The sequence below is a fragment of the Anthonomus grandis genome, chromosome 18 (genome assembly GCF_022605725.1).
Source record: "Anthonomus grandis grandis chromosome 18, icAntGran1.3, whole genome shotgun sequence".
NCBI lineage: Eukaryota > Metazoa > Arthropoda > Insecta > Coleoptera > Curculionidae > Anthonomus > Anthonomus grandis.
Window position 1 is genome coordinate 9,121,198 of NC_065563.1, and position 15,045 is coordinate 9,136,242.

The following is a 15,045-nucleotide window of genomic DNA, read 5'->3' on the forward strand; positions in this document are numbered from 1 at the left end:
TTCTCTGTCTCTTTTTTTTTGGGTTACTTACCCCCATGGGGATCCCACCACGTCTGACGTCAGAGGGTGGCCCCGAATAGGAATCGCTGTTGGGCGAGTGACGATATCCGTTTCCGCGACTCCCTTCTTCGACTTTTGGGCTGCGTCTGCGCTCCGGGGTACGTCTGTAATAAAGTCGAATTTTCATATCCGTAATATCTCCTTCTCCTGTAGTTCAAATTTAAATGATTTATTTCCATGGAAAAAGAATTATAGTAGAGTAAAATTCTTTCTTTTCGTTGATTGCAGGTAGTGCCACCCGGTTTTGGGTCAATTTATGAGTTTTGCCCATTGTTACCCACTGATAAACATTGAAAACGGTTCGCCAAAGGCGTGCAACTGGGACTTGTTTTTTACCTTATAATTAATGTACTTAAATGCTATTTTACTTTAGAAAGTTACTTTTGTTTAAATGGAATAATATATTTTTTTCACAAATTTATTGAACATAATATGTAGAGTAAAACAGTTGAAAATGTCACTTTTGGATCTGGCACTTTTTGAACAGTGTATAACAATTTTAAATTATAATAGATTGTAGTCTTCTTCGTCATCTGACGAAGTGTCATCACCTCTTGACATTATAATTAAAGGATCGACTGTCTGATCGATGAGGTTGTCAAGATCCCACATTTTGTCCTCTTGCTTAATTACATGCTGGACTGCTTTTCGCCAATTCTCTGGTGTCGCTTCCGTAATGGCTTGATCAAACAATAGCTTAACATCTTTCATTTTAAAAGTCGTGTTTTGTCTTGCTACAAATCCTTTTACCTGCGCCCATATCAGTTCTATAGGATTTAGTTCGCAATGATATGGCGGTAAGCGCAGTACAGTTATATTATATTTTTCGGCTATATCTTCCACGGCGTATTTCATGAAACGAGTTTTGTGTAAGTTTGCTATTGCCAGCAGTTCTTTTTTTATCAAATTTGCTTCAAACGCAATACCTTTTGCAGTCAGCCAATCGATAATTTCTTGCTTTCTCCAACTTGAAGTTGGCGTCTTCTCTATTTGCCGTGAATGATAGCTTGCGTTATCCATAACCACCACCGAATTAGCCGGAAGAAATTTTATCATTTCACCAAAATAGTCCTCGAAAACGTCTCATTCATGAGACGTTTGATGAGAGTTCATGTCATTCATGAGAGTTCATGTCTTCATGGTAATCTCCTGTGCGAGTCGACTCAAAGGTTAGCAGACCTTCTTTTAAAAATCCCTCTTCGCTTCCAATATGTGTGATTATAAGTCTTTTTCCTTTTCCCGAAGGTACTTTAATACCCGTAGACAGGCCTTCTATGAAAGCTTGGCGAGCACTGGTTATATTTTTGTCTTGCCACATTTTTTGCACTATATAACCTTCGTTAATCCACGTCTCATCAAGATAAAAAACTTTCTTTTGCTCCCTGCGGTACTGCTTGATACTTCTCAAGTATTGTCGTCTCCAACAAACAATTTCGTCGCTCTCCAGTAAAAGTGCTTTGCGGTTATGCTTTTCCCAGGCAAAATCCATATTTTTTAAAGTTTTCCATAAAAGTTTTCTACTTATCAACGGAATACTGTCATCTCGGCCAAGCTCCATTAAAATTTTGTCTAGGGTGGGTATTTCCTTTTTAAAATAAAAAGAGTGAACTTTTCTTCGAATTATACATTTAGCATTTTCATCAAGGACTTTTGTAGGTCGTCCTGGCTTTTGCTTGGGAGATTCCACTTGACCTGCTACTTTTCTTTCCCGCAACAATTTGAAAATGGTGGACTTTCCAATTCCACTCATTCGAGAACATTTTTCAACAATTTCTTGCACAGTAAAACTAGGCTAATCGTGTTTTATGCAATCATGTACATTTAAAATAAGAATTTTTAGTACATCTTTTCGTTGGACTGAATACCTCCATTTTTTAAATATTGGGATAATAATATTGTGATTACACTACAGCGTAGCAGTGACTACTAACGTTTAAAATATGATTTAAAAGTATTTATAGTCTGTATATATTACCTGACCCCATTTTTGCATGTTACAAAGCGTTAAAAGATAGGTACCTATACAAAAGGATTAAAAGTATTTATTTAGTATTTAATCTCTTTCAAAATAAAGGCATTTAATCCGTGAAAATTAAATTCATAAATATTATAAGTACCTGCGCCTATGAACTACCACGAAATGTAGCCAAACAGAACGGAATTCCCCAGTTTATTGCTCTATACACTTCTGAAATAGAGTATAGTTTCGAGGCATTTTTATGCTGAAGTCCTTACTTCGAACCCTCGCCAATCATCATATATGGTTTGTTTGGATGGTGTGTTGCGCACTGCGAACACATACGTTTTTGTCACAATGATTTATAACGATTCGCGAGGGTTTAAAGTATGGACTTTTTTAGAATCTTTTTTCCTTGAAAGTTGAGGGAACAGAACGAAGAAGTGAACTGAAGACAGAATGACTCTTTCACCTGAATATGGTCTGGAATACGGACAAAATCTTTCTTTAAACATGCTTAAGAGAAAGACAGAATGATTTTCTAACTGCATGAAAAGAGGCCTGAAAACGTCACCCAAATTTGGTAATTTTGCAATTACATTTATTTGAATAATTCAAGATTCGCTTATTAAAATTTTTTGAAACTTTGCACAAGTGTTTGCCGGATTGGTCTCTTCAAAAAGTTATCTTACATTTTTTCTGTAAAATGTAGAGGGAAGCCAATAATTGACCCCCTCAAATTTACATGGGATTTCCTATGTTCCGCTCGGCGACGCACCACCCGGTATAATATTTTTACACAATAAGCGTATATTGATTAATTTATAAGGGTTTAATATTAATATTAATAATTAATTAATTAACAATATTATTGTAAAGTTAGACATATTTATTGCTTACTTTTATGGTTTTAAATATGTTGTTGAATTAGGTTTATGAACATTATTATTAATATTATATGCGTTTTCATTAATTTTTGGGAAATTTTTTGTTTTTGTATGTAGCTATTTATACTAAATAAAGATTATTATTATTATTAGTAGTAGTAGTAGTAGGTACGCATAGATATTTACATATCGATAGGTAAGTTTTTAATAAAGGAAAAAAAGGCGGCACGCTATTTTATTTCCATTTCCCGAGCAGTCTTATGTAAATTTGAAGAATGGCCAATTAATAGACCTTTTAAAAAAAGACGGAAACGCGGACGAAGTCGCGGGCAACAACTAGTAAATAAATAAATAAATAAATATATAGAAACCCAAAATTTACCGTTGAAATCCAGGTGATCCAGGGGACCTGGAGCGCTTCTTACTGCGCTTTTTCGGCGAGAAACTCCTGCTCCTAGAGTTCGACTTACTCCGTGACTTACTGCGCTTCCTAGCCTTACCTAAAAAACACACAAAACCCATTTTTTTAATATAATTAATAATCATATCGAGGTCGTCGCGACAAAGAGGGGTAAGCGCCAAAAAATTAAAAATAAGGTTTTAATTGGATCGAAATTATTTTGACGAGACGTACCCAATTGGTATACAGAACATAAGGAGCAAAAATTCACATTCGTTAAAAATCGAGCCTATATCGTCGGTCCCAAGGCAAAACCATGAATGTGCAAAATTGGCAATTTTTACCTATCTACACATTTTCAAGCACCTCTAAACCAGTTCTTGACAATGCCAAACCAACGAATCTGCAAGCATCATGGTTTTGCTGGGGGTAGCTGTACTGCCTTTGACGTATCTTAGTTTGTATTCGACTATCGCAACGCGCGTATCGTGAATGTGACACTTTCGTGGTTTTGGCCTTGCATTAAAAGTTTCAAGTCAGTGAATGTGGTACATTCGTTGTTTTGACATTGTAAGTGTATGGTATACTTTGTAACATTCGTGTATAGATTTTGAGTAGTAAAAAATCAATTATAAAATGATAAACGTGACATCTAGAACACAAAAAATAATGGATAGCGTTAGGTGTCAACATGAAAGAGATAAGCAATGTATGGACCAAAATGGAACTAAGGTAATAATAATTATGGTTGACTTTGCATCAAAATAGAAAATATAATTTTATTAATTTTTCTTAAGTGGCCTTTGATGCAGGATACATTAAAATTTATGACACTCTCCTACCAATACCGAATAATATAACAGGTAGAGATAATATTTTTTGATATTAGTGAATTATTGTTTTACATTCAATTTCTGGCACCGATGCTCAAGAAGACATACTACCTCTGGCTGAAATTCAAAACGTTTCAACTACCAAATCAATACTTGCTAGCAATAAAAATCATACAATCAATAATAAAGCAGGTGGTTTTTTTATTATTGTTATAGATGTATTTTTTTGACCAAGTTAATTTTATTATCTTAGATGAATGTCCAGAAGATGAAAAAGAAACACTATCCCATGTTAAAGAACAAAATGTTGTAATAACTAAATTTGATAGTGATTATGACAACAAAGCATCGTCGTCAGATAATTTTAATCCTGAAAATGAATCTGATAGTACAAGCAGTTCTTCTAGTTGCTCCACTTGCTCTACATCCTCAAGCTCTTCCAGTTCTTCTAAGGACACAAGCGAAGAAACAAGTACATTAAAAAAAATATTTAAAAATACAAATACTCATTGCTTTTTATTTCAGAAAAACTTCCACTAAAGAGGAAGAAGAAAAACATTGACACTTGGAAAAAAAATATCAGAAAACAAAAAAGACTTAGAGGAGAGGCATACTTAAGTGTTAAAAATATAGGTAAACCAGCAAGGCCATTACTACCATGCCCTTGTGGTGGCAAAGAGAAACATAAATGCCTCGAATCTTTCGTTTCAGAAGAGAATAGGTCAAACATTTATGAAGAATTTCGGCAACTCTCATCATTAGATGATCAGCGGAATTGCATTATTCATCATGTTGAACAAATACCAAAAAAAAGAAGCACCAGAAATCTAGAAACTTCCAGAAGGGTCAACACCTGTAATTATTTTCTTACCGTTGATGGACAAAAAAATAAAGTGTGCCGCGAATTTTTCATATCTACACTTAATGTAACAGATTCATTCATAAAAATATCTTTACAAAAACGATCTTCTACTGGAACAATAGAAAAAGACCGCCGTGGCAAACATACTCCTGCTAATAAGTTAACTGAGGATTGTTTGCAAATGGTACGTGATCACATTTTATCATTTCCTGCAGTTGAGTCCCACTACTGCAGGGCTTCAAGTAAAAAAAAAAATATTTGGACCCTACCCTAAACTTGTCCATAATGCGCAATATGTACAAATCACAATGCAAACAAAAAATATTCGCTCTGTTTCAATCGAAAGATACAGATAAGTTTTAAAAAAATATAACGTGGGTTTGTTCAAGCTAAAGAAGGACCAGTGCAAGATATGTTTGGCACAGAAAAATATGACTGGAGAATAAAAAGAAACGCAAGAACAAACGTTCCAGCAACACTTGAGAAGAAAGGAATTGGCACGCAAGGCTCGCAGTGCTGATAAACTGGAAGCAATAAACAATTCTACTATATTAGCATTCAATTTTGACCTTGAAGCTGTACTCACAACTCCGAAAGGATCTGCAGGACAGATATTTTACTTGCGCAAGTTAGCTGTTTATAACTTGACAGTCTATAATATTGGAAATCAAGATGGCATTTGCTATCTATGGGATGAAACCCAGGGTAAAAGGGGTTCAAATGAAATCGCTTCTTGTATCTATGAATACGTATTATCTAATCCAGAAGTAACAGAAGTTAGAATGATGTCAGATAGCTGTGATGGCCAGCAAAAGAATTCAAATTTTGCTGCTATGTATATGCAGCTCATTTCTGTTCATCCTAGCTTGAAAATCATAGATCATAAATTTTTCGAAAGCGGACACACTGAAATGGAATGCGATTCCATACATTCCAAAATTGAGCAGAAAGCTAAGCATGTTCCTCTATACATTCCTGAAGGTTGGGCGCAAGTAATACGAGATGCTCGTATGAAATCACGCCCATTTGAAGTGAGGAGCAGAAGCTTTGATGATGTTTATGATTTTAAAGAATTTGCAGCGCAAAAATTTGAGATGAACAAAATACCATGGCGTACGGTTTGCTGGATTCGTTATCTTAAATCGGACATGACGAAGGTGTTTTACAAAATGGATTTTGAACAAGAATTTCATGACATACACTGCATGAAAAAATTTGAGGTCGACCAAAAACAGCGGAGTTAAAAAAATCATATGAATGTGAGTTACCCATTGCGAAGCCAAAATATCAGGATTTACAAAAAATTTGTTCTGATTTAACAATCCCAAAAGTTCATCACAGTTTTTACAAGTCGCTAAAAATTAATAATAATATTAGGGATAAATTACCAGAACCAAATGACAGTGAAAATACTGACTCAAATGAAAATTAAACCATTTCACTTTATACTCAAGCTCATTTAAGCATATGAATTTAGTTCCTTTTGTATTTTCAGTATTTTTTGAGAAAACCTTTTTCGTTTTTAGAGTTTATTTTGCCAATGATTTAGAAGTTTAAGTAGTTTTGTTTTCTTAGATTTATAGATCCTGAGTTTATCCTAGTTTCCCAATGAAAATACACATGTTTATTGATATTTCAAATCAATAAAAATATTGAAAATCATTGTGTCTTTAGGTTTTCTTATTGTACTGTAAGTGATTTGAAAGAAAATTTTGCAATCCCAAATCCACGAATGTGACGTTTTGGAAGGTGGGGGCTAATAAACAGAAAAAATAATAAGCAAGTCATAAACTGTCAAAGTAGATCCTATGTCTCCCAAGAAATTAAATTATTCCGACAAAAATCTGAATTTTCACAGAGTATCAAAACCTTCAAACCCAAATATCTCCAAATCACGATTTTTCACATTCATGGTTTTGGCATTGGGCCGACGATATATAATTCTAAGCGCCACATTGTGCCCCCTTCTATTATTAGTTGCCGCCAGACTGTCATTGCGTTAAGTGCTTTTACGCCCGGGCTTTATTTTTCACAAGGTAAGTTTACTCATAAGTATTTTATTATTTTTGATAACATTTTTTAAAAGGCCAACTTCCCATTAGCAAATAAAGGATTACTTATGTTAGTTTATAGCTGCAAAGACATTATTATTTATTAAAATATATTTACAAATAGTAAAAATTGTAATGAAAATACAATTAAATATAAAACAAATAGTTTAACATTAAATAGTAAAGGCGTAATTTAATTTTGAAAATTGCTTAAATTTTGTTGCTTAAGCCTTAATAAATTGTGTAAGAATAAGCTTATAAGTCCCTATTTTTTTAGATGACGTCTCGAGGTCAAAAGATGGTTGAATTGGCAAAAAATGGATTTAATAAGGGGGCGTAGTCCTGCTCATTTGCCGCTTTTCCAAGGTCTAATACGCTCTCGTGATTACTGATTGGTCGCCGCGGTTTAAACGCCAATGATTTTTAACAAAATGGCGTAAGCAACAAAATACGAAATAAATAACAGATTTTAATAGTTTTTAGCATTTTATAAGTTCAAATAATGTTTTTTTTAACTGTTAAATGACCTATGAAAAGAAATTAGGTCTCTAAGATAATTATTTCACGAGCTTATAAGTTTTTTGGCCCTCCTGTAAAATTCGCTTAATGGCACTTACGCCTCTTTGTCGCCACAGCGTCGATATTAATAACTCACGATGGTAGTCCTTATGCGAATCCTTAGTCCCTTGGGACACCATGGTGGTGATCTTACGTAAAGGAGACGCGCCCGGAGATACTCCCGGTGGACCATCTTCTTCTACTTTCGGCGAAGAGGATTTCACATTCTTCTCCTGCTTTGGCTCAGTAGAATCCGCCTCAGAAATAACCGTTTTCTGTTCTTCTTTGGCCGGAGCGGTAGAATCTGCCAGAACCGGAGGCGGTGTGGGCTCCTTCTTGGGTTCCTCCTTCGGTATTTCAGGCTTGGGTCTGTAAATTGGCTTCTTTTCGTAGCCAGTGGTGTTTTTAAAGTTGGCCACGGATTTCCTTAAAAATCTATCGAAAAAAAAAAACGGTGTGAAAACGCCCGTAAAGGGTTTATATGGGTTAATTTTACCTGTTGGGGATCAGTGTTGCTGGCGAAATGCCTTTTTCGTGGCAATCCGGACACTCGTGGTCTTCGCTTTCCAGTAAAACGCTCCTGATGCATTCGTCACAAAAGGAATTACCTGGAAAAAGGTTTGTATTGCAAAAAAACGTTCACCATTTAATTTCAATTAGTTGAAAGAATTTCAATAGATCTGGATAACTTGGAACGTTTTGCTCTGATCGCTTTGTACCTTAACTAGCATTTATAGGACTCTTTCCTTATTATAAAACATTTAGTCCGGGCTCATCAATGCTTCTTCCAGGCACTTAGGACAATGAGACATATAAGTCACTCTAAGCCGGGAAGTAACCTTACATTCTAAAAAATGTTCCTAAAAAGCCTGTAATATACCCACAAATGCCTTGAAATATTGACAGATTCAAATTCAAAAGACTTTTATTACCACTTAAACATTTTACATAGAAAATTACATTTATTTTTTATTACAAGAATTTACACAAGGCTAAAAGTAATGCGGACTGAACTGCGATTATAAAAACAACCGATAACACATACACGAGCTAGCGCGCATGTGCTGCTCAGGCCGTTAAAACATACTAACCTAATTACAACTAAAACAAGAATAAAGACATTCCTAATTATAATTATTTAGAAAATAAATTATTTAACCCTAAAAACATATAAAAGCTAAAAACAACAAAAAAATATAGGGTAATAATTCACTATATCAGTTGCATTAATATAGGTACCATTTGTGCAATAGGCAGAGAGGAGAAAGGGCATCAAAAAACACGAGCCAAGGCTGGAAAACCAGAGCAACACCACGCAAAAATGAATAGGTATTCCGAAATGAACCATCTAAAATTTTATTTTTATGCCTGCAAGATCAACAAGACCAGTGTTGATTTAAAAAGTAAGAACTCAAAAATAATGTGGTTGCAATTAAATAAAAATAATTAAATTATATTTTTAATAAAAATTTGGTGGTGTGAATTTGTTAAAATGCCTATGTTGAGAATTAAGAAGAATTTCTTTAACATATGCAATAAATTTCTTTGGTGAACTATTTTTAATGTAATCCGGTAACTTGTTCCACATATGAATGCCTACATACTGGAATGATTTTCTAAAACCTGATGGTCGATGAAAAGGAATTGAATCGGTGAGTGAAAGAAGGGTCCAAGTGACCAAAATTGACATTTCAAAGTGAGATAGCCATCTTTATTAACCCTTTACCGCATCATGTGCCATATATGACCCAAACTACAAAAATATAAAAATATTGTCTAAAATTAAGTTATATTCCTTTACTGCATACTGTATCATATTTGGAACGTACCCGCTTACACAGCAAAATGTACACATCGATAGTATTTTTCAATTATATGACAGTTATTTAATTTGAAAGTATTTCACGCTAACAGCTGATTGATACGTTTTGTTTGCAAGTTTTTTGTTTCTTAAAATTATAATATTATCGAAAAAAAATTATTGGCATTACGGGTGAAGTGTAAGCTGTCTTATACGGTAAGTTATTTTTCATTTGTTGGTAATTTAGGAGGTTATGTTTACGATTTTGTGCTTGTGCCATATATGGAACAATATGCAATTATGTTTACATTGGTTGCTTTTATTTTCAGTTATGGACACAAAGATTATGGTACTCTACAACATGTAGCTAATATAGACTCCGATGAAAGTGATGATCCAGATTTATCTGGCGACGAAGCTGAAAGTTGTGTAAATTCAAAAATACAAACCAACCAAAATGATCCAGATTCGGAATCCGACTATTCATCTGATGACGATATGCCCCTATCAGAAAATATTGAATGGCACGAAGCTAATCTATTAAAAAACGATAACGAAGTTCAATTTAGAGGTTGTCAGGATCTTCCGGATTCGATTCGTACGCTTGCAACTCCAGTAGAATACTTCAAATTCCTTTTCCCAAAAGAGCTCATAAGTTACATTACAGAGCAAAGTAATTTGTATAATATCCAGTGTCAACCACACAAGCCTGTCCATACAAAAAGTCACGAGATTGAACAGTTCATCGGAATCTGCATTTTGACTTCTCTAATACAGTTGCCTTCTACAAGAGATTATTGGAATGGTTCATTAGGCCATCCTGCTGTTTCTGAGGTTATGTGCTGCAATAGATTCGAGACGATAAAACGCTTTATTCATTTCAATGACAATAGTCAAATGATCCAAAGAGGTCAACCAGGTCACGATAAGTTATTCAAAATTAGACCTTTTCTTACCCAAATAAGAGAAAGACTACTATTGGTACCACATGAGGAACACCTTGCTATAGACGAGCAAATCATTCCTACCAAAGCTAGAAGTCAACTAAAGCAATATAATCCTAAGAAACCTCACGAGTGGGGTTATAAGAACTTCGTTCTTAGCGGAATTTCCAAAGCAACCAAGTTCCTAACGGGCGCCCCAATTTAGGAATGAGTAGTAATGTTGTAATAAGGTTATCCGAGAGTGTTTTTAAGGAATAACAACTATAAACTATTTTTTGACAATTGGTTTACTAGCATACCTTTGATGATTTACTTACATAAAGAAGGGATATTGCCTTTAGGGACAGTGAGAGCCAATCGTATACCATGTACATTACCATCTGAAAAAGATATGAAGAAAACTGGTCGTGGCACAATAAAAGAAAAAATATCTTGCATAGATAATGTGGATATTGCAACAGTATCATGGTATGATAATAAAGTCGTGACCACCCTTTCTACCTATGTTGGTTCTGAACCTCGTGGTGAGAAAAAAAGATTTTTCAAAAAAGAAAACACTCATAAAATAATTGAATGCCCTAGAAGTGTTTTTGTTTACAATAATTATATGGGGGGCGTCGACCTTCTGGATGCCATGTTGGGATTTTATAGGATTAAAATTCGATCAAAGAAATGGTATTTACGCATATTTTTTCACATGTTGGATTTGTGTTGCGTAAATGCTTGGTTATTATACCCCTTAAGGACTTCAAGCTAGCAATCGCTGATTCTTTATGCAATGCTAATAAAGAATATAAAAGAAGAGTAGGAAGACCTTCAGCAGAGGTTCAGACATTATATGCTATAAAAAAGAAGCGTGGACCTACCAAAGAAATTCCTCAACAAGAGGTGCGTCTTGATGGTATTGACCATTTACCAGAATGGAGTGAACAACAAAGATCAAGATGCAAGTTTCCATTGTGTGAATATAAATCTTTTGTGTCTTGTACGAAATGTAAAGTTTTATTGTGTTTTAATAAAGACCGAAATTGTTTTTTGAGGTTCCACACTGAATAAATGATAATGTTGTTGCATAATATTCCATATATGTCACTTTCCATTTTTTTATAAATAAATAAAGCGTATTCCTCCATCCCTGGAAATTTTTTCAAAAAAAACAAAAAATTCATGCAGTAAAGGGTTAAACGACCTCCTTCCATCGAATGAACTCAAAAACGGTCCAAAATTCAATACCGTTACCTACAATCAGCCCCCCGTCGAAACAGACTGAGCGGAAGAACAGTCCATGTGCTCCACATGGACCGTTCTTCCACTCAGTGTGCAATATGTGTGCAACTGCGTCAGCTGTTTGTTGTTGTCGTTTTTAGAGATTATTATTCATTTGTTATCGAACTGTTACCGGGTCTGAAAAACGAAGAAAATAATATTTAACTTTTGGAAATCAAAATGGAAAGCGGTGATAGTGAATATGTGAGTAATCAACCGCAAGGCAGAAAAAGATCAAGGAATGTAGATAAATGGAAGGCCACAAAACATAAACATGCACGTCTGACAGGTGAATCTTACAGAAGTAAAAGGAGGAGTAATAAGTAATAGTTATAAGTAATAAGTAATAGTAAGTAATAGGAGGGAGTCAAAAATAAAGCTGAGTCATTAATATTAAGGGTAAAAAATTGGTTTGAGTTCAGTCTGCTAACTTTAAATACCGACAAAACAAAGTTTATGTGTTATGCCAAAAATAATTCTAGTCTAGCAGGTTACACTACATTAAGAATTCATAACTTATTGCCAAAATTACAATTTTTGCCAGTGTAACACTAAAATTGATTGTGTCAATAATGTAAAATATTTGGGAGTATTTTTTGACAACTTACTAAAATGGAATGTACATATTGATTACATAATTGGTAAAATACGTAAGTTGTATAAGTTTTAAATATTAGGGCATTCTTTGTTAAAAAAGACAATCTTGTCATTGTATAAAACTCTAGTGGAGTCTGTACTTGGTTATGGTATAAGTGTATGGGGTGCTTCTTATAGGTCTGTTCTTGATCCTCTTGTTATTGCTCAAAAAGCATTGCTGAAAGTTTGTTTATTTAAAAATAATTTGTACCCATCAACTGATTTGTTTAGTGAGGCAGGAGTTTTTCAGCTGCATCACATTTATGTAAATTCAGTTACAAGACTTCTTTGTAATAATAAAATAGCTAAAAGTAGACCTATTGCCTTTGGCAACCAGGTTTCAAAGTAACAATCCTCTATCCTTTCCTAAAATAAATTTTACTTTTACCAAAAGATCGTTAATTTATACAGCTCCAAAAATTTACAATATGATGCCTCTTGATTTGAGAATTAAACCTTATGCCAGGATCAAGTATAGAATAAAAACTTGGATCATTCATATTGAGCAATTGTTTGGTTAGTGTTAATTGTTGCTAGCTTGTAATCACTATACTGTTCACATAATATTAGATTTTATTTTGTATGAACTTGATATAATATCTATATATTTTGAATGGGAACACGCACAAACTTAGTAGTTAATTGTGTTTCCTGTGTGTAATTAATCCTGTATTCTTAGTTACTTTGTATTATTGTTTTCGAAATAAACATTATTATTATTATTATATATCACCATTGAAGCAAAAACTGGCTAGAGGATGTTATGCTGTTAAAGTGATTTCAAATGAAGTGGGATCGGAACTGCAAAATCGGTCTACTTTTCTTTGATTAAAAGTCATCTATGGTACGGAATAGCATTTTGGGGTTGCTACAGTCAAGGGTTTTTCAACTCTGTGTTTGTTTTGCAAAAAAGAGCGATTAGATATATGTGTCTCCACAGGACTCATATAGAGATTTAAAGATACTTATCTTATGTTGCTTGTTTATTGTGGAGTCTTGCTTAATATATAAAATATATAAATCGTATCTTGTAAATAATGGCTCCTCAAAACATTACAATACCAGACAAAATTACAATATTCCAATGCCCATCCCGATAAGTGAACTAACATGGGAACTAGGGATATATAAATGAGAATTCGACTTACTTCTCCACCTTTTTTATATCATCGTTTCATTCTCTTAATAGTGTCTGGATCGTCTGGACATGGTGTTTTTATGGCGTGATTTGACAAATTAGACAAGAAAAACATCACATTATTCCCCTACTCTTCTATTATTTAAACTGAGACATGGATATACAGGGTGTTTCTTAACCTATACGCATAAACTTGAGAAATGATTGCTGACGGCAAATAATGACTAATAGTGAAAAAAAATTTACTAATATAGTTTTAGTTACGGAGATAAACGACTTATTAATTAAAATTTAAAAAAAACGTAAATTCTCCAAAATAAATGTTTATTTAACTATTATAGTAACTGTTCGAAGTTCCATGACTTTCAATACATAATTGAGCACGCCTAATCCAAGAGTTGCAGACAGCAGCTAATCCAGGTCGTAGTCGAATTTCCTCGGCGGCAGCAAATATCCGATTTCTTAATTCCTGTTCATTGTCAACTTCGGTTACATACACCAGAGATTTTAGGTGGCCCCAAAAATAAAAGTCAAACGGATTAAGGTCGGGTGATCGAGGAGGCCATCCAATTGGACCACCTCGGCCTATCCATCGTTCGGGGCACATTCGATCCAAATGCCGTCGCACTGGTCGCGCAAAATGTGGTGGAGCACCATCGTGAAGAAACCACAAATTCTGCCTAATGTGAAGAGGGACTTCTTCAAGGAGTACCGTCAAATTTTGTCGCAAGAATTGTAAATAAAGAGCACCAGTTATAGGCATGCAGATTTTCAACTGCCCAAAAATGCGTGTTGCGAAAATCGTGAATATCATTGCGTGTGAAAATTGCTTCATCCGTAGCTAAAATGTTCCTGGTAAAGTTTGGGTTTAACTGCTGCTGATGTAACAACCACTTGCAAAAGTTTACTCGAGGCGCATGTTCCCTTGGAAGTAAAGCTTGTACCCTTTGGACGTGAAATGGATACAGTAATTCATGACTTAAAATTCGCCAAACTGTGACTCTTCGATGATATCTAAAATCAAATTCTTCAGATTTAAAATGCCCCTAGGTCTAATGGCTCCACCATGTTGCCCTGGGCCTCGGCCGCAAATTTCCAGTTTCTCTACCCCGCTGAACCACACGCAAAAAAGCTTCACGCGACGGATGATACTTATGAGGAAACCTTTGTGCATAAAGATTAGCTGCAGCCACACTGTTTTGTCTTGATTCCCCGTATGCCAGTAGACATGTTACATTAGTTCCTTATTTGAAAAATTATGCGGCATAATTTTAATAAAAAACGAAATACGACCACAACTGTACCAACTGGTAGCAAAGTAGGTACTACTAAACATAATAAACATCATCCGGACTTGTTTACTTCTTAATTTCAAAACAAAATTCCACCTGATAAAGTTTGAAAAAAAAAGAATTATCTCAGAAACTAAAAATATTTTACTTAATTTTTTTTTTACTATTAGTCATTATTTATCATTAGCAATAATTTCCCAAGTTTATGCGTATAGATTGAGAAACACCCTGTATAAATGACAAATCGACTTCTCCACCTTTTTATACTTGAGCATAAAATTTTTTAACCATCTTCCAAATTGCATCAGAGCCTCTAAAAGTCCTCCTTGCTTTAAAAAGTCCTGAACGGAACTGCTTAAA

General features: G+C 34.4%; 1 protein-coding gene across 3 annotated transcripts in view; it reads right to left on the minus strand.

Moving 5' to 3' along the window:
• Window positions 1–15,045, minus strand: part of LOC126746998 (E3 ubiquitin-protein ligase RBBP6-like) — a 141,474-nt gene that overhangs the window by 95,101 nt on the left and 31,328 nt on the right. For 2 of the 3 annotated variants that reach the window (XM_050455466.1, XM_050455464.1), the window contains exons 5-8: window positions 8,105–8,216; window positions 7,706–8,043; window positions 3,287–3,404; window positions 32–164 (exon numbers count right to left, since the gene is read on the minus strand). In XM_050455466.1, the coding sequence (XP_050311423.1) occupies window positions 32–164; window positions 3,287–3,404; window positions 7,706–8,043; window positions 8,105–8,216 (701 nt within the window). The remainder of the gene's footprint in view (window positions 1–31; window positions 165–3,286; window positions 3,405–7,705; window positions 8,044–8,104; window positions 8,217–15,045) is intronic. The other variant, XM_050455465.1, reaches the window with a different exon arrangement.